The sequence below is a fragment of the Battus philenor genome, unplaced genomic scaffold (assembly GCF_028537555.1).
Source record: "Battus philenor isolate CCGP_79_NKW_IND1 unplaced genomic scaffold, ilBatPhil1.0.hap1 SCAF_3, whole genome shotgun sequence".
In the NCBI taxonomy this organism is placed as follows: Eukaryota; Metazoa; Arthropoda; class Insecta; order Lepidoptera; family Papilionidae; genus Battus; species Battus philenor.
The window spans coordinates 14,691,037-14,711,669 of NW_027181693.1; the positions used below are offsets into that span (position 1 = coordinate 14,691,037).

Consider the following 20,633-nt stretch of genomic DNA (forward strand, 5'->3'; position numbering starts at 1 on the left):
ATGCTTTAGATACATCACCTCACAGCCAAATTCTTAATCTTAAGGCCCTAAAATACGATACATACAGCTTCAACTTATTGAAAACTAAAACGGTTCGATTTTATTACGTTTTAATCACAACTAAGTACACGGTTCATGAAGCTTTTAGAAGCCAACTCTTGTGGTAAACAAATATTGAGCTTTTTGTATAAACGCTTAAACTTTGTGCTACGTTTACTGACTTCGCATTAAGTCCATGAATGTTAAAATATTCGCAGCTTGAGTAGCATTTTTTGATTTCTGGAGGAAAAAATTTAAAATGTATTGAAATCCTTCACAATTTTCACCCAATTTAACAAAAAGAAAAACAAAAAAAATAGCTCGGCTTCATTTTTGAAAATGTAATCTTTTAGCTGTGGTCAAATCCATCCAGAGAAGTGAACAGTACAGCCAAAGATTTTTTTTGTTTATAAATACTATTTGCGAAAATGCCGACTTTTATGATCAAAAGTAAAAGACAATTGTGTTTATTCTAATTAAAGAAAATAGTATTAATGATAAACCAGTTTTAAAAAAATGAAGGCATTTTTTTCGAAAATACTAAAACAGCGATTTTAAATTAATTTGTATAACAGAACAAGGTTCAACCATAAATCGTAAAGCGGTACTATCGTTCCTTTTAAAAATGGAATAATTATGAAGAATGTCAATAATACATACGCTTTTAAAATAACACGGTTCACCAATTTTTTGGTTTCAACATAAATCTTTAATGACATTTTTATACAGCAACAAAATACAACAGGGGGAATACCGAAACCTCCCCCCTCCTACGCATACAATAACGAAACACATACGATGCGACTACAAAGTCCAGATGCGATTCTTGTTGCACCTAGCGTATTGTAAAGGTAAAAGCAAGCATCTTTTTATTTATAAAAGCCGCTTGCACGATTTCAAGACTCAGAGCCAGTTCTGCCGAAATAACCTCACTGATGCACAATTTCTACATAAATTGTTCAGAAATATAATTAACTACAATAACATGTTAGCTTAAATAAGGTTTACTATCCCTTCCTAGTAATATTGAAATTAAATCTCTTTCTATAAACGGATAACTTCGAAGAACGGCCCTGGGTGCCAATGTCAAGATACTGCGAGAGTGAAATTATGCAGGACGCTAGAAGAGAAAGCGAAGGAGATTGAGATGGATAAGAGGAGAATGCAAAATAAAACAAAAAACTTTAAAAATCAAGATACTGACGAATCATAGTGTTAGTGACATGAGGAATTGCACTTTGCCAAATGATGAAAAAATAACTTTAGTGATTTCATCGATTCACTTTTTAATTATATTGTTGTGGTTTTCAACATTGTTCCGTGGACGTGGAACTATTCTGTAAGACATTGTTGTATAATATAAACATAAATAAATAATGTATAGCATAGACATAATTTAAACATGTCATGTAAATTAATATTGTTACATTAAACACATTTCCTTGCACTATTATTTCAATTACAACCTAAATCAATCAACAACTCCCATGTGCACTTTACTCCTATCTACCGAATTAAAATAACCTGACATTGATTAGAAATGCATGTTTGTGAAGTGTTGAAAAAAATGTTAATTTTAATTGAAATATGTAACAGGCCTAAAAAACTTGATCTATCATCATAAATGTCTAGTTAAATGAAATGGGGTCAGTAAATTAAACACGTTGGTATGGTCTTAACGCTAGCTGTCTTTATTTTCCATTTCCTTATAGAAAATACCTTTTCGAATACACAGTATAGGGCGGGCGAAGGCCCGGGGCCCGCGCGGGCCGTCGACTAGTGCCGCCCACTCGCACTGCTCAACATCCAATATGATAAACGATAAATAATACAAAAAAATACTGATAGCGCGAGATCGAAAGCTTCTTACAGGGACTTCTCGATTTTAATCAGTTCCGCGATGCCGTCGTACATCTCCTTGACGGCGTCGTACTCGGTCAGACCCATGCGCCTCTTGTTGGAGATGTCGTAGACACCACCCTCGGCCTCCGTGTGCTCGCCGCGGGTGCCGCGCACCTGCAGATGGTACTTGCTGGCGACCTCCTCCAGCTTGGCCTTGTCAGCGGCCAGCTTCGGCAGCTTGATGTGCACGGACGCGCGGACGGTTGTGCCCAGGTTGGTCGGGCAGAAAGTCAGGAAACCGAGGCGCTCGTTGTGCGAGAATGGAATCCTCTTTTCAATGTCGTTGACCGCAGTTACAAGCCTCTTGTACACCTGCTTCAGGTCACCGCCCATCTGCATAGAGATGATACGGAGGTGGTCTTCCTCATTGCACCACACGAGGAAGGTCTTGTTCTCATTGTGGTAGATACCACGGCCGGTTGGCCAGAAGCGGCAAGCGTTTGCCGCCTGGAGGAAACGGTCACCCTCCTTGAAGAGGAAGTGATCGTCGATGAGTTGTTGCTGGGTTTCCTTGGACATACCGGTGAGGGGATAGAAGGTTCCCTTCAGTTCACCCTCGAGGCCGGAGAGGGTCGACGAGACCTTGTCTTCCATCTCCTTGTACTGGGATTCGGTCAGGCAAGGGTTGAAGGGGTAGCCCTCCATGGAGCGGCCGCAGCGCACGCGGGTGGAGACGATGAACTCGCCGGCGGGGTCCAAGTTGCCGAGAGTCTCTACATCGCCCCAGTTCTTGGCCGGGTGCTTGTCAGTCTTCTTGAATCCATTGTGGTAGTCCTCGATGATGGGGTCGAATAGGTCGGCGAACACTGTATATGACTCGGCATCGGGAGCGTAGATTCCAACACCAGAGTCCAAGTTCTCAATACCTAAAAGTAAGTTTAGGCGTGTTATATTATGAACGACAAATATTTTGCAAAGGTAGCGTAATACGATACGAGATATCGTGAAATTTGCAACGGCTTATTTAAAACAATGAACAATAGAGCTATCAGTTTACTGTAAATTACGTTGCGTCACCGCCCTGAATGTTATCTATAGATGTGTATCGTGTAATCAATAATCTACCTTAATAATAGCACCTTGTCTCAGAAGTACCACGCCAAGAAAATAGTTGCGTAATCACAACGTGAAATTTAGCAAATAATTTACTTAATATTTAATAAAATAATGTTAATATGTTGTTAAACGATTCGTAATAACTTTTCAGTTCTACATACACTATCAAAGCCCTTGATATTTAAAGTTGTTTAGTATTTTTAAAATTTGTTATTTTTCTTCTTTGAATTAGCGATCTAATAATAAACTAGACAGTTCACTCACCCGACTGGATGCAGTCCAAGAGGGTTGAGCCGAAGGACGTCTTCTTGTTCTTAAGAGCGTCAAAGACCTCCCTGGTGAGGTACTTCTTCAGAAGCGACTTGGAGTCAGAAGCCTGGAGCTTGCTGAAACCAGCCTCCAATTTCTCGATGGTTGCGGCGTCCACCATAGCTGCTGCTTTTCTGCAAGGAATAATTTGTATCTTTAATTCTATTCGTTAACTTATATTATCAGTGTTGGTAGAATAATTATTCTAACGCTTTTAACGCAGCACACGTCGCCCGGGTACACATATTTATTATTTATTCTTATATCTAAAATTAGATATCAGGGAAATAAGGGATTTCCAGAAACTATGACGTTATGTGTCAAACGTTAATTTAAACGCGCGATCAATAGATATTCATTTTTTTATGAAAAAAAACATTGTTTTTGGAAAATCATTGCGAGTGTTAAATTTTACACAATTATTTTTATAATTTTTTTTAATATTTGGACATTTAATAAAATACGTAATATTTCCAAAGTAATACGAATGATTTAATATTGTATTATTACTTTAGTAGTAAATTACAAACCGCCTGATGAGGTAATACGCAAGAACTGCTCCGCCGCAAACAACGATTGGAATGGTAACTTTTAGTTTATAATTCATGCCGATGGATTATAACAAATGCAACTGGAGGATTTGCGAAAAGGGTCTAATAACTACGGGTTGGAAAGCCGCCGTGACCGTCGACCGACTAGCAACTAAAACACACCCCAAAGCGCTCGGTTTTAGTGAAATTACGTAATTTCGGTAGAGGTCGCTCGGCTGGCGCGCAAGTCGGGCGGATGTTTCACTCACTGCGCACCGTCTCGCGCAGCCCTGCCTCCCACTCGTCCCCGTACGAACGCATTACCGGGAGTCTCTCGTTACTTCTTCGCATTCAATTCTTTCGTAGGTATACAATAATAAGCGACATCGGATTACGTGTTCGTTCCGCGTATTGCACCTATCTTGCATCGCATGCATATATCAAACTATGTGTTACATTTAATATACACAAACTGTACATTGCATTTAAAGAAATCTTAGTTAAGTTATACCTATAATTATTTGACACTGAATAAAATATGCTCTTTTTCTCAAAAACAAATTTGATTGGTAAAATTATTATAAAATACCCACTAATATCGACTTATTACACAATATAGATAACAATAACGCTACTAGAAATTTATATTTACAAATATTTGTAGTATTCTTACATGTTGCAATGATTTAACAGTTATTAAAAGAAATTTCCAATCACATTTAGAATTACACCGTGTACCGTCATTGTTTTGATAACACGCATGAACAATAGCGCGAATAGTTCAGACATTTTTACTGCATCACAAAATGGATTACGTTTGGACTACCGCTACCGGTTACATACATATTTGAAACGAGATGAAATACACAAACGTTACGTTAATGTTCGTGAAATATGCACATTATGAATTAATGTTATCTCTATTTACGAAGTAAATCTTTGTGAAAAGCAAAAGTAACAGAAAAGGGCGGCGGAGACGCCGGAGATAAACGCCGGCACAGACATACGCACCCGTCGGCCTCATCGGCCGGTTTGTTTTCCTTATTTTCTTTCGTCGCACAGCCACCCATTTTCACAGTTATACTTTACAAATATCTAGCCGCTAAACATGCACTAAATCACAAAAAAACTACAGCAAATAAATAAAATGAACGGAGGATACTAAATGCAATGATGGAATGATATTTGTCGAAATGAATGTTGCCGTGGCGGAGTGGTAAGGAGTGGCAAGGGCGAGGGGTGGCCCGATCGATGCGCGGCTCGGGGCACGCAGCACGCACGCGGTTCGCGCTTCCCGCCCTTCGGGGATCACTTCAAAAGTTTTCGGAGGGAAACCTAGCCGCCGATAACTGCCACCGTTTACCTTCACACACGCTCTCCGAATGCAACACCAAGTTTCTCCGAGTGCGATATCATATCTGTAAGAGTACTCGACGTAATCTTAGCACTCGAAAACGTTTAATCTGTCAGTTGTCACGGGACGATTCGGTGAAACCGGCATGATGGTTACGGTGGCCCGGGAGACGTTCTACGACGGTGATGTAACGAGTCAGTTAGCCACCGCTTACCTTGCACTAGAACAACCGTCGTAGCCGACTGCGAGGTGTAGAATGGTCGAAGCGGGAGCGCGCGGAGCGTTAAGCCCGAAACCCCCCCCGCGCGCGCACCCCAGCCCTGCCTAACCTTGGCTTTGCTGAAACTTCGCGGCGGACTGCCCGTTGCAGATCTACGATTTCGTCGCGGTGGCCAGTGACATTCAAATGTTTTAACAATGAAAGCCATAACGTACCATGGACAACTTTTCTTTAATTCACCGAGCCCCTGACGAACGAAGGTCTAACGTTTATAAAATAACAAATCGATATAAAAATATTAATTAATTATAGTATTATTAATTAATTTTAATAAAAACATTCGTCTACATTTCTTTTTTAAAGAAATATTTAAGGAATCTATAAGATTTATTCATTTTCTTATTACGTAATGTTACTCTTATGTATAGATTTTAACATTTAATCTTTCATGTAGATTGAATTGGTGTATGATTATAAAAAGGGAATGAATGATATTGCTTATTGTGTGTAACAGTTTTGCCAATAAAGAATGGTTTAATATGTTCAAGTTTTGATATAAAATTCTTCGTTATCAGTTCTGGCAGCGGTGATTATAAAAATAGATTTAATGGAGATTCCTTTATCTTGCCTGGATCTGATCCAAACGGTCCAAGCGTTAGGGACTGTGCCAATGTCAAGTTCGCCTTTTAACTTTTCTAGCGTAATTTTTAATGTGACGTAACACATTTGCGGAAATTTTGAAATAATTTGTTATTTTTTCTATTGTAAAATGTTAGTTTGTATAGTTGCGGTTAGAAGAGTTCCAAAGTTATAAATTACTTAGTCGATATAGGTTTTATCATAATGAGACAAATAAAAACGCCATTATGATAAAGAATTTTCTATAAATACATGACAGCATTTACAGGGTAAATGTTTTGTTTAAATTGGTACTAAAAGGTACCAGAAGAAAAAATAGGTTAATTTATTTGCTGTTGCCTTTTCATTTCCATCAATAAAGATAGACTTTACAATCAACTTTTTAATTGAAATATAATAATTGAAAAGAAAACACTTTTTTGTTTTTTAAAATACACATTTTTTAAATAGGAAGGTAAAACATACAGTTTAAATCAAAAGAAAATAGAAAAATGCGATTATGGAAACGATTTCAAAGAAAACAGCTGTTGTAGTTACGTATTCAGTGTCCTTGGTGTTTCGTAACAGGCATGTATCCCGTGACCTTGACCCAGTGGATCGAAAGCGTGCGGTATTCTCGGGCTAGGTCGCCCACAAAGCGGAAACCATAAAAATTACCCTATTTAACGTTGCCCCTACGAAACTATCACGTCAACGAAATCACGAACGATGTTTTTCCTTGATATTTAACTATTTTTTATTTGTATACATATTTCTATAGCCAGTTCGATAGGTACTTGTTTGTAAAAGATTTTCACTTATGTATAAAGTCATGATCGTATCTCTGTAATCTAGCTTAAAGACAAAATTTGGTAGGAATATTTCTTTCGCCAATCGGCTAAGAGCGGATTTTTAACAAATTTAGCCCGCAGGGGATTTGGGGAGATATTTATTAAAAATAAAAATTGAAACTTATAGCTCTTATAGTTAAAAAACACGTCTATATTTTTGTTTTTTTTTTGTATGTCCTATACATCATGCTTTGATATATAATAAACATAACTTAAAGACATTTTAAAATTTTTGACAACTGAAAAATTGTCTGACGATATGTCAAGTTACGTTTTTAATTTCGTCTGAAAATGGTAATTGTTGTAATATTTTTTAAGCTATTAAAGTAAAAGAATTTACTGAAAAGAGTTTTTAATCAAAATGGAAGTGAAAAAAATCGTTAATACTATTTTATTTTAGTTATCATAGCTAAATATTTATTGTTTGTTCTTTTCTTGAAAAATTTGTATACAAAAATTAACGTTTCAGAAACATTAAATAACGCCACGATCAATGATAACAAAATACTGACAAAAGGTATTGGCCTGTCGAAATCCAGTAGAACAAATAAATGAATGCAACATATTTCAGAGTGTACGACTTTTTAGAGTGTGATTAGAAATAGATGTAAAATCTTTAAAGCTTTTACTTATTATTTTTTAATCACTCTGTATAATAACTAATACGATTTTTATAACTACGTATGATGTCATTGGCAGAGTATTGTTGTCCGGTGTCCATATAGCTGTCATGTTTTGAAAAGCGTCTGAAATTAGAAAAAAGTAAACTGGCCTTGACAGTTCTGCTTCTGATGCGGATAATTGTCTTATGCTATGCCGCTGCGAATTACGTACTTTTGCGTAATACGGGGTAATATTGTTATATATTATGATACGACGATTCCAACTTACAAAAATAACGTTTATTTATTGATATGGATTTTAAAATACATTTTTATTTTGAAAGCATGTTCCTTTACATCAAGGCTTCGGGTTGTGTAATTTTTTTATATATTTACTTATATTTCATCTTAATTCTGAAAATTTAATTAACAACATTAGATAATGGTGGTCTCAAGCCTGAAAAAGCCTGAAACAATAGCTTACGAAATTTTAATTTTGTACGTTACTTTTAATAGGTTATTTGAGCATGTTAATCGTTTGTTAACTATAAAGATACTTTTTATATTCTAGAATTTATAATCTATATCCTTTAAATTCACGCGCTGTGGCTATGACCTGTCATAGTTAATTAATAAGTAAACTAGCCTATGATTTTTTCCTTTAGTAACGTATAATCACGTTACTAAAGGAAAAAAATTTTTAACCTTTATCGATTTTTTAATTTAATTTTCGACCCCTCTTCTTTTAATCAAAGAATAAACTAGACTTTCGCCTGTGTGTTATCACACGTCATATTTACGAAAAGTTTATAATAATAAATAAAACAGTTCTAAACGAAGGAAAACTTTATAATAGTGAGAGGTCACGCAGGTCATTTCATTCATAAATCACGAATATGTAACGTTGTTCGTGTTGCCAGATCGAATTGACGTTTTAGTGAAAAAAATATAGCGAGCCGTGGGAAGTTTCTCGAAGGCCTTGGCAATGACACGAAGCCGCGACCTTGCGCGGTTTTCAGCGACTTTCAAAAATAAAAATGCCGGTTATTTGCATCTTACAGAAAACATCTGAAGTTTTGTTTAAAAAAGTTTACATGAAATGTTTACGGAATTTGCTATTGCAATTATGTTTTATTTCTTCGTCATGTATAATATATTCATTACAAGTTCACAAGTTTTCATTTAAGAATGACTAAGGCTGTTTTTCCATTAAAATCGAAAATAAAGTTTAATTACGTTATAAATGGAAAATAAAAAACCGGCAAATAAATCATTAAATTTGTAGAGCGTGAAAATTAAAACGTGTTCGAAATTCAAATCTGTACGAATGTAATAACGCGTAGTACATTGTTACATCATTGATGCAGTCGTAGAACCTGCACAGCTGGGCATAGGACTCTCCCAAAGATTTCCAAGAAGACAAGTTGGAAGCTGCCTACATCATGCTTCTTTAGACGAACTTAATAAGATCGTCGGTCCCTCCTGTGGCTGGACATATACTAAGCTTGTTGGTCTGAGGTTTCCACTCCAGAACCTTAAGGTCCCAGCGGCCATTTGTTCTACGTGCTGTAGAACAAATGGCCGCTGTGTCAGTTAGTTTAGTTCGTCTACGGATCTTCTCATTTCTAGTTCGACGGGTTTTGTTCATCTTATAATACCTAAGCAAGATAACAGACTCAAAACTAGATATCAACACAATAAAGATTTTGTATTACTTTTTACAATATATTTCTAATAGCAAGAGACAGTTTCATTTAGAAATAGCTTTACATTTCGTGAAATTACATTTAAATAATATGTTGTCTAATATCTAAAGGACTACAATTATATTAAAAAACCGGTGGTCGTGGTTACTATGTATTGCAAACATATTATAGAAGCCATAGGTAAGTAGAAAAATAACTTAATCGGATAAAAGTGAACACACGCTGGACGATTATTGACGACACCTTTACGTCACTAAACCATAGATAAAATAAACTATGTTGTTGTTATGTTTGTTTGTATGGCAATATATGGCATTGGACAAAATGATGACTTTCGTAATAAATTCGTAAGATATAAATTACAAAAAATATTAATAAATTATATATCCAATCTAATATCGTGACGCGTACTCGATTTTCCGGACATCGAGACTACACAGAGAAAAATAAAATCAACTTCACATCTGTGAGGATAGGTCGTCCTTGATGGCAAGTAAGAATCGCTTAAATCAGATACAGGCAATTTTTTCGCAATTAATCATAGAAGAGTTCTTCTACGTCACCTACCCTAGCGGCAACGGTTTCCGAAATAGTGGTTATAATAATTCGTCTAAAAACCAACCTTTTTAACGTTTCACTTTCTTAGGTATATAATGGAAAAGACTGACATAGTCCAACGGATTGGCAAGTTGAAGCGGCAGTAGGCATAACTCGGAACTGCTGGTCGCTGGTCCCCAAAAGGTACTGGAGTTGATACCATGGAACAGAAAACGCAGCGCTGGACGTTCACAAGTTGAACAGACGACCTTGCTTCAGCCGTTGGAATATTCTAGATGCAAGCTACTTTCTACCGTTCGTATTAGAAAGCTATGGAAGAGGTCTATGTTCATCAGTAGATGATGATGATATATGAGAATGCTAAACGTATTGAGTGACAGATCAAGTCGAGGCCGAGACCTCTCGTGTCCGGTCAGCGACCTTAGAGCTTGGCTATCTGGGTTCATCTAGTTAGTCACTAAATAAGACTTTGAAACTAAGTGCCCTTTGGCATTCCACCACCGACTCTCCACAGATACTTTAAATGCCCTAAAGGCAAAAACACGTCAGAAAAAAATGATTTTTTCCCAAAGAGTAAATTAAGCATCCATTCATAACTATTTACAGCATTTTGTGGATACACAATACTGATAAATATACTTAATAAAATAACGTAGTATACCTGTCACTTCGTTTAACATTTTTAATCTATGAAACAGATGTCAACTGTCAGAATTAAAAACGAACATGTAATGGTTATTAAACTTAAACGTTATTATATATTTAGATATAAATTTTTACTAAAAAGACTTAGAGATTTTAATTTAAATAGATAAACTACCACTGCAAGGCATTTTCCTCTTCCAAAGATCGCTATTATGATGGGTCCAGCTATTTCTTGCGACGTTAACCAAGATGTCGGTCTTCCGAGTATGGGGCCTATCCATGCCGCAAAATCATTATAATATTTTACAATAAAATATGCCATATTTAAGCAGAACACAAGTATAAATAAAAATAATTAAATATATGTATACGTATTTAATCACCTGTGACTTGCAGTGTGCGTCTATCGGCAGATATGATGGTGATGATATGTACTTACATAATATGACGTGCGAGTGGAATAATTTGTTACTAAAGTAACTTACGTTGAGCAATGTATCTTATCATCAAAAACGATAAATATTTCAAAATCTTTTATCGATGAAATGTTACAATCGTAGCTGATTTCCACTTACTTGTAACTGTCAAACGTAGCAAGAGAAATAACGAAGTAGACGAGAATCAAAAAGAAAAAACTACGTAGACAAGTTCCGGATAGTATTCTGTACGGCAACATTTTCGAAACTTCGCGATACATTGATAATGACGATAACTTAATGTTTCGAACGAATTGAACATATCGATAAGGGAAATTATATCTTCAGCAATCGTATAACTCACTCAATTAGCCCAGTTTCTAAATCGTGAATTAATGAAAAAAATAATCAAGTTTATTTTAATAACTTTATTTAAATAAATAGCACTAATTATTTTATAACAACAACATAAAGATGCAATAAAATCAAATGCGAGCTGGTAAGAACGAAATACTAAAATAACTGATGCACTACCACGTATCTTTTTTTTAAATGTCCCCGCTATTGTGGGCTTCTCGCTCTCCCCTATCATATTTATGGAACAGGGCATTACAATCTAATTATAACAGATAACATTATTAAATAATAATTTAATACTTATTTACTTTCACAGTTAAACAATATTTGCATATTTACATGTCTCTATTCTGTTCCTTTTAGCTTTATTTATTTCACTATCACATATCTTGAAACTGAAGTGTTAGTGTGATGGTCATGTATCGTATACGAGAAGTAAAATAGAATGGACCAACAGGAAAGAGAATTGGGCATACAAAATAAACGGCGGGCTGTCTAAACTGACATAGCAGAGAAAGTCTAGCTTGGATAAAGCAGCCACGGAAAAACATTATACATGGAGGCGGCATTCATGTAAAATGGGATGTCGCATTTACATTATTTCAGCCCTAAGACGTCCACTATTGGACCTAGCTTTCCCCAATAAATGTACAAAAAAAAGTCTACTCTTTAGATTTTTAAAAAGGACCAGTTGGAAGCAGTCTATATCCAATGTCTTCCGACGATCTTAACATGGTCGTAGATCTACCTCATGGGTTCTACAATTACTTGAATAATTTTTCTGTAATTGTATTTTAAAAAACCAAATGAGAGTCCTATCTATTAGTACAGGTGTTCTTTAAATTTTGGCGTATTCAAAAAGAGATAATATGGTCGTCATATATAATTATAAATAGGTTCCGATTCGTAGACCAAAGACAATACCTTTTGCTTTTCTTATTGTATCAGAATAGCTTCATGTAATAAACAAATAATTCAAATTTAATGAATCTCGTATAAACGCTTGCATGTTTCATAAACAACGCAAGTCATGCAATACGAAATGTTTTCGTTTTAAAATATCTAGAGAATAATAGATTCGTTGAGCAATTTTATAAATAATTTCTAGATGTTTTTAGAAATTCCGATGAGGGATTCAATGATAAACATAAAGTACTTGTCAAAACGAATGTTCAAGACGGAAAATAACCCAAATGTATTTGCTGGACATATCCAATATCGCAAACATGGGTTACTCTCTGCATGAGAGTTTGATAAGCTGTAACTAGATTAGATTATGTTTTGTGACATTAACAACTAAACGATGTTAGACGACTCACTGCGGTGTCATGAGTAATTCACAGATAAAATATATAATCTATTATTAAAGATCTTCTATTGTCTACGGATTTACCCACTGTTTGATTCAGTAACATTTGTAGCGCTATTTCCTTAATTATCTGTGTAAAAATGACAGTCGTGAAATATCGAAATAAAAAAAAATAAAAAATAAAAATGGCTGCTTCTTGTCATAACAACGTCTCGACTCACACAACTATGACTTCAAAATTAAAACTAGATACTTCTATCTCATTTCATATCAAATGAGTAAATTACGTTTACGTATATATTTTATGGCACCTCATGGAAAAAAATATGATTGCTAATTAGTGCCAGTTTAGGTTTTAGTTTAACTGTCAGATTTTAAATTATGGGCTTCTTAGTAATAGCATTATTAGTATTCTTATTAGTTGTATTTAATACTATATATTGTAAAAATATAAATATTGTAAACACGTGTACGTAAATTTTATTAAAGTACACTTAAGAATATAAGTCGCACGGATTCACGCCATCCGTACACGCTTAAAATCTCTTCAGTCGCACCAAGCATTTCGCTACTTCTTTCATAGTGAAACCAAAAAGGAGTGAAACAACCGACCTTATTGTTTCCAGTCAACTCAGGAGTCTTGAAGACAAGAGTGAATAGGTTTCTTCGAGGCAAGCACGTAGCATCGTAGACCTCGTCGTCGACATCAAGCGAGACAGACGCCAAATGCTGTGCCTAAAAACGATAAAAAAATAATTCAATTTCAACTTATACAAACATTTTGTTATACCTTCTTATGACCCTATTATCATAACTTATTCATCTAATGTTGAACATATTGATCTAGAATTAAGATGTCTTTATATGGAAGTTCAGTGGAATCTTGTATGTCATTTCTTCCTATAATATTATTTTTATAAAAGTGTTTTTAATAAAGTTTTGTTGACAATTTTGACCACGTCATAAATAAAACAGGTAATTATGTTTTTTGCGTGTAATATCTATGTTCTTTGTAATCTTTTTTGAACGTTACAGGAATATTTTAGTTAGGAAATATTTGAAAAAGTAAAATCGCGTCACTTTAAAAGAGTAATACGAAAAAAATTCGTATGTTTACAGTGTATCAAATGACGCATCTGACACATGGGTTACGTGATGAAATAGGCGGTAATTTTTAATGAATGAATGAGTTCTAGTAAATAATAAACAGATTGAAATGTATCATAATACGTCGCCCTTTTAATTATTTCTTTGTTTATATGTGTGTTGTCTTAAAAAGTTTGTGTTAAGGAGAATTCAAACATAATCAAATAAGACTAGATTTGTTATTACTTTTGTTCGACTTTTTTTTCGTTCATATTCTGGAATGTTCGGTGTCTTACATCTTTACAGCTTTTATAGCATCGTCGACTCTAGGTTTGTATATTTTGGATAACGCTAAAAACGAAAATTGTAATACACAGATGACAGTAGCATTTTAGCATGAAATATATGATACATTTTATTGTTAAACGACAATAAGCTAGTCACGGAGGTCCCGCGTCTATTAGTTTAATTGGCCAAATGAAAGAGTAATACGGGATGAGAGTTCACGTCCCATGCGGGTCGATCATTTTAAATTGATCGAGTTATACAGATAGCATAGTTATAACGTTTGCTTTTAATTGTAACATCGAGAATCGTGGCAGTGACAGAAGCATGTGTCAAAAAAGGGCTTAATTATTTATAAGTTACTAAGATTTATTTGACAGACTTCCTTCTAAATTTATTTTATTGGAGTAACGAAAAAAAAACAGTATAATATAAAAAAAATCGTAACATCAATATAATATCTTTTCTGTGCACGTTTAGATAAATTTGATATTTTTCGATGTGAACTTATTTTTATATATATATACACACCAGCATGCGATGAATGCTAACCATCATGATCAATTAAATTTTGAGTTCGTTCGTATTTAATATTTTTTTGTCGTGAAAAATTAAATCAGGAAATTATTAAGAAGGCTGGCCAAAGAAGTTTTATGTGAATTATAAATAATTACTGTTTTTTTCGTCATATGCACGTTAATTTGTTACAAGTGTAAAAGCATGAAGCGGTGAATTTTTGCTTTTACTCTCCATAAATGTACGGTATTATTGTGTACTAAAATAAATAGTTTCAGAAATAATAATTGACGTAATGATGATAATGTTAGTAATTAAGAAAAAACCATCTCATCATCAAAATTAAGATTACTACCTATTTAAATTAATTGTTGTTTACTATCTGTTCCTGCAGAATTTTTACTGACAGAAGTTATCGGTCTGACGCATTCCAATAGAAAAAGAAATTAATGTAACATATTTCAGAGTGATTATATATGGTTAAGTAAAATAGATGTATAAGGTTTTAAGGTTTTTTCGGTCAAATGATATAGCTTTCCCTCCCTTTTAAAGGTTAAGCAAATAGTGATATAATTATATAGTTCGTGGTAAAAAAAGTTAAGTCTAGAAATTATTCCCAAGAAGGCCGTTAATGCCGCAACAGATCCTTGATCCGGATTATACAAAAGACTGAAATAAAATATCTAAAACAATGAGCGCAATGAACGCAGAGCTCTATTTAGATTTATTCCTTGAAATAAAATGAAAAAGTAGCGAATTTCTTTTATTTATTTGAAATAGCGATACGCCGATCCTGTGAAAACCAGTTTGATCGGGATAGTGGGGCGAATGCCGCGGGAGAAGAGCGGGGAGTGCGCGGTATGCGGGCGGGTACAAACAATTTGTTGGAATATGAAGGATTTCCGTTAGCGTCTAGTACCGCAGCGCTAACAAATTCCTCCCGTCTGAAATGTAACGCAGATTGTGTATTACTATTATTATACAGTGTATATAATAGTAGATTCTCATAATTTTACGTCATATAATTAGTTTTTGAATCACAGATAATGTTTGAGTTTGAATTTAGAATATGTTTATCTGTACGCTTTGTGAGTGGATGTCCTAACGGTGGTCGATCCGAGGACACCATTGGATCCTTGAGGGTCAACCATCTGATCTGTGGGCTGTGTAGTCTGCCCACTGTAACTACAACCAGCCAATTCGCTGGGCTATCTAACCTCATTTTTTCTGATTCGATATCGTAGAGTATAAAGACACATTGTGAGGATTATGGCGTGTATTAATCTCAAAACATATAAGAACATGAAACATGAATATTGCATCCTATTTCTTATTCTCGATTGTTCTATCGCAGTCAAGTGATATCGATATTACTTTATCATACCGAAAATTTTTCCCATTTTCAAGTGAGTTCCTTAATACGTACGATAAGATAATTGTCGCGGCGTTCGTTACACGTATAGATAATCACGTTTCAATCGCATTTTACTGTTGGCGTTATGGTTAAGACAATTTTATCATTTCTTTAAATTGTTAATCGAAGTTTTTTTTCTGCAAATGTACCTTTATTCAGTTTTATATGAATCCATATGTTTATAACAAATTTAACAACGTTTAATGTCACTAAAAATACCAGCACAGGAGAACTGTTAAATAGGTCCTATTCACTTTAAACTAAATTATATGACTATAATAATGTAGCCGCTTAAATAATTTTGTTTTTTATTTATTAAATTTCAGTAATAACACCGTATGACAGTCTAAAGAGTAATTTCAAATATAATTTACGCTACGGGACAACCTTGTGCTATGCCTAATGTAAGGTCATGGCAATAAAAAGTATAATTTTTACTGTACAGGATGTTGCACATCTAATCAGCGATAATGACCCTATGTATCTTCCTCATTGGTTCACGTGAAGAATATAGGGTCATTGTTCTTTGCGGCGTAGAAATCACTCTTTTGAATACGAAAGAAAAATCGAGTGCAGCAACAGTTATAATTTAGTAAAATTTTCTTGGAATAGCACGTAATTTATACCTTGTTATTTCAATCACAGGTACTTGTTTACCATAATTATGTGGTCTTGGGATATACATGTTTGCCAAGGAACAGTAAGTTGTATTAATACGTTAAATGATTTGTTTCACCAATTCTAGTGCAGTGTTGCCTAGGGGTATAGAACTAAGACTTGCGATCTCAGGTAGCGAGTTCGATTCCCGGGATATTAGGATAGGATTGCCACTGCTCACGAACAAGCTTCCAGGGGATGGGCAAAAGCGTCCTCTGCGTACTACAATACAACACTGCGACCGCTAGCTCGCCTGCCAAGCGTAGCGATTATGGTATAACTCCTCATAGATATCTTAGGGGGAGATCTAAGTCTTATAGTGGGCTTCTATGGGCTGAAGAGATGACGATTGTTATAGAGTTCACAACAGTGATTCCCAAAGTGGTCTATATCGACCCCTAGGAGTCTATGACAAACCTGCAAGGGGTCTACGTCAGCGAAAAAAAATTTGGTGGTCTATGAAAAGAAAATGGGTAATCCACGATAGTGGATCTCGACACATACACTGATAGTACCTATTTACTTATACATCATACTATCTTATAATATCAAAACATTTACATTATTTATAAAAGTACCTATGAAGTAAAAAAAATTGTTTATTTAATGTTACGTATATTTTACATAACAGATACAAAATTTTATTTTGAGTAGTTTTAATTTAAATTCAATTCTTAAATGTCTAAATTAACATATGTTTTTACTTTAAGTTTTTAACACTAAATTTCACTACAGTTAGAAATTTACAGGAAATCAATATCATGTAAGTAGGGGGTCTACCCAACACGGAAAAACATGGCAAGGGGTCTACGACACAAAAAAGTTTGTGGAACTTTGGTTCACAACTACATAATTTCTATAAATCAAATATAATGCGATAATACGAAATGTTTTTAATTTATTTATTTTAATGCGTTTAGTTAGTTTTGTCTTTAATATTGGTTTAAGATTAAAACTAAAAATTCATTACACACGATTAGATTTCAAAATCGATGTAGTTTAGGCGTCATAAGATATTGTTTGGCGGGCGCCTAACACGATACAGAATAAGAAAAGGATCAATATTTAGCCACTTCCGCACATGCAATAGTAGTCGTGCAACAACGGGCGGTGCACTTTGTTGCACGAGTACTAATGCATGTGCGGAAGTGGCTAAATATTGGTCCTTTTCTTACTTACGATGAACTTCCGCAAGGTAACGCCTGATTCCATTAACAATACAGAATGTTTTAAAAAGAACTCCCTACTTTTAAGGATACTGGATTGATTATAGGTACAAAGTAAATAGCTGTAAATGTTAAATAATCGTCATTATCACCATGTCGGCCGATAGACACCCAAGGCATAGAGACCTCCTTCCAAAACCACCAGGATTGACCGTTTTTGCGCTGCTCGCATTCACCTGCTTCTCCGCTGCGACCTTGACTATGATGTCTGTTCACAGTACGAGACCATTTGACGTCAAGTCTGCCAGTCACCACGATACTGACGCAATATTATAAATGACTCTTCACGAGCCAAATAATACGCTACGCTTTCTGTTGGGGATAACAAATTAAGTTTGTACTACACGAATTTCTAGACTAAGATAACGGAGGAAAAAATCAGTACTGGCACCATCTCAAAGTCAAGCTGATCTACCTATGGTAGGGGAGCAAGCTAAGACTTATGAAAAGAGAGTTAAGAGAGTTATTTTTTAAACATTCTATATTTCAGAAAATATGTTTGAATTATCGCATTCTTTTTATAAACGTAATTAGTAATTTTTTTGTAAGCGTTTCTGAGGTATCCCACTTAAGTATTATGAAACATGATAGCGTGTAATCCGCTGGAAGCATTTTACAGCTGATTGTCTGTAGAAATCCTAGAAGGATGGATTTATTGTCTGGCAGACGATAAGGAGCTTACTCTTGGGGTTTCGTAACACTTTGTGAGGAAGCCTATGTGCGTATTTATATCCCACAATGAATTCATGCCAACTGGGTAAGAAAAAGGCATTGATAAATTGCGATAAAATGTTGGATTTTTTTTAACAGGCTCTTAATGCGTATCTAAACAGCTGATTTTTCTCTTTTACTAATTACCATAACATAGTTTTTATTGCTTAAATGTCATCTCTGATAGCACAAATATAAACTCACTTGGTTTCTTGTGTTATTTATTATAAAAAACAACGTTAATGTTAAATAAATAAAAATATATTCATTTACCGCTTGGACAAACAAATGTTTTTAGTCGCAGCAGTTGCGGTATTATCTTTGCGAAACTCAAAAGCATACAATGCTGAATACGCTCTTGGTATTTGACTGGCCGTTTCACGCTAAATTGCAAAACACGTCTTATATTTAATTATTCAGAAACAAATTTGATACAATAATCTCAAAATCAATTTGACACCACTTTTAAGTACGTAATGAGCTACCAAATGACAATCTGATATCGACATGTGCAGGAACGACATTACTTTCCGGTTCCCCTAATACAAGATGTTACATGAACAGTATACAATAGTGCAATTATATACAATACGATACTAGATTGCAGGTTAGATTTATATCTTCGTACTGGCCATCATATTATCATCTTAATATTAAGGAGTATCTGGAATCCTGTCCTGTGGCTATAAATTATGTTAAACTTCATTAATTTATTCTTCATTGCTTTTCACTGGCAAATGTGCTATACATACACCTGTTTATAGTGTTTACACCTATAAACAATTATCCTGTATAAAACAAGTTAATCTCACATCAGTGGACATAATTATTTAATACTCAAAGATCTAGAAATTGATTTAAAAAGTTGTATAGCAAATGCATTCGCAGACGCTATAAGTACTCGGAGGGAACACTTCCCCCGTCTTTTCCTTTCTAAGTCGATTGCGCGTGAGTCACTGCGGTGTCGTTGACCTGGATACGGCCCAAAGGGCTCGTGCCCATTGTGCGGCCCACGACGGTTAAGGTAACGGACGTTAGCAGAAATCGTAATTAAATTCAACATGCAGACAATCCTATTTAGTAACTGTAAACCATTTATTTCTCCTGAAATATTCTAATCAGAAACAATAAAAAGAAAGCATCAAAAGCTTTAAAAGGGTGAATTAAATAGAATCTCATTTACAATCGACTAATGTATGAAAAGGTCCAATATTTAGCCACTTCCGCACATGCAGTGGTAGTCGTGCAACAAAGTGCACCGCCCGCCGGCCCACTGATAAATGTATATGCGGCAAATAGTGCGAATTACACAACTGCCACCGTCAAACCACTCAAAACGTGTTTCACCCCTCCACGGGGCATCTTCAGGAGTTATGTTACACCGATTAGTGCCAAAAACAGAGATAAATATTGGTCCTTTTTTACTTAGGATGGACTTCCGCAAGGTAACGCCTGATTTCATTAAATAAACTAATGTATGATACACTCTGTATACTAGATGGATCGACGCAGCGAGTCGCTGAATGCGGGATCTTGGTGATCTTTAGGGAGGCCCGTGTCTTGCAGTGGGCGTCTATAGGATAATATGATGAAACCTTATCTAAAAATAAATGTAACGTTTGGAATTGGAGACTTCCTAGTTGACATGGATATGAAAAGCTGATTCTCCCGAGAAAACCTTCGAGGTAAGTTGTCGTCTAGAAGTTTTAGTCTAGAGCCTCTAACTGTTCCTGAAAAACTCTTCAGATGTATTATTAGCTTTGGGGGACATTTATGACGGAATTTAGAAGCATCACTAATTAAATCCGAATTCACAGTCATTCAACTGCAACTACTTACCCAGTTCTTAGTAAACAGACAAACAGGAAAAGTAAGCCTTGACAAACAAAGGCTCCGGTAGTGGCGTTGATGGAAATATTCTATTATCACGTACCTCAGGGAGAGATGTACAATTAAGTCTAATTAATAAGAATAAGAAAAGGAAATGAGTTCCTTGCAACAGCGTAATACGTAAGATGATGTCTGCATCTTCAGTAGATATAACTGAGTTTTCGATGCTGCTTTTTAAAGCTAAGCTGTATTCAGATGGAACTACATATATGAAAGGTATTTAGCTATAGGTGTGAAAACTTTGAAAGGAGTGAATGTGTCGCACATTAATCAACAAGAACTATTACATATACTTTACATATACTATATTTCAAAGCATCCGGTGTAATTTTTTTGGCACTCGCTATTGGGGACCTCTCCTTCCACCCCCTATTTA

At 35.1% G+C, this 20,633-nt stretch overlaps 1 protein-coding gene across 4 annotated transcripts; it reads right to left on the minus strand.

The window, feature by feature from the left end:
• Positions 1–1,707: 1,707 nt before the first annotated feature.
• LOC137926934 (arginine kinase) lies at positions 1,708–5,511 on the minus strand. 4 transcript variants are annotated; one of them, XM_068770680.1, is made up of 3 exons: positions 5,405–5,511; positions 3,262–3,440; positions 1,708–2,807 (listed from the first exon to the last, which is right to left on the minus strand). In XM_068770680.1, exons 2-3 carry the CDS (start codon positions 3,425–3,427, stop codon positions 1,906–1,908), a joined length of 1,068 nt encoding a protein of 355 aa, XP_068626781.1. In that variant the 5' UTR covers positions 3,428–3,440; positions 5,405–5,511; the 3' UTR covers positions 1,708–1,905. The 4 variants fall into 4 exon arrangements, with proteins under 4 accessions (XP_068626781.1, XP_068626783.1, XP_068626780.1 ...); XM_068770682.1 differs by lacking the exon at positions 5,405–5,511 and adding an exon at positions 5,200–5,340; XM_068770679.1 differs by lacking the exon at positions 5,405–5,511 and adding an exon at positions 4,848–5,108.
• Positions 5,512–20,633: the final 15,122 nt, after the last annotated feature.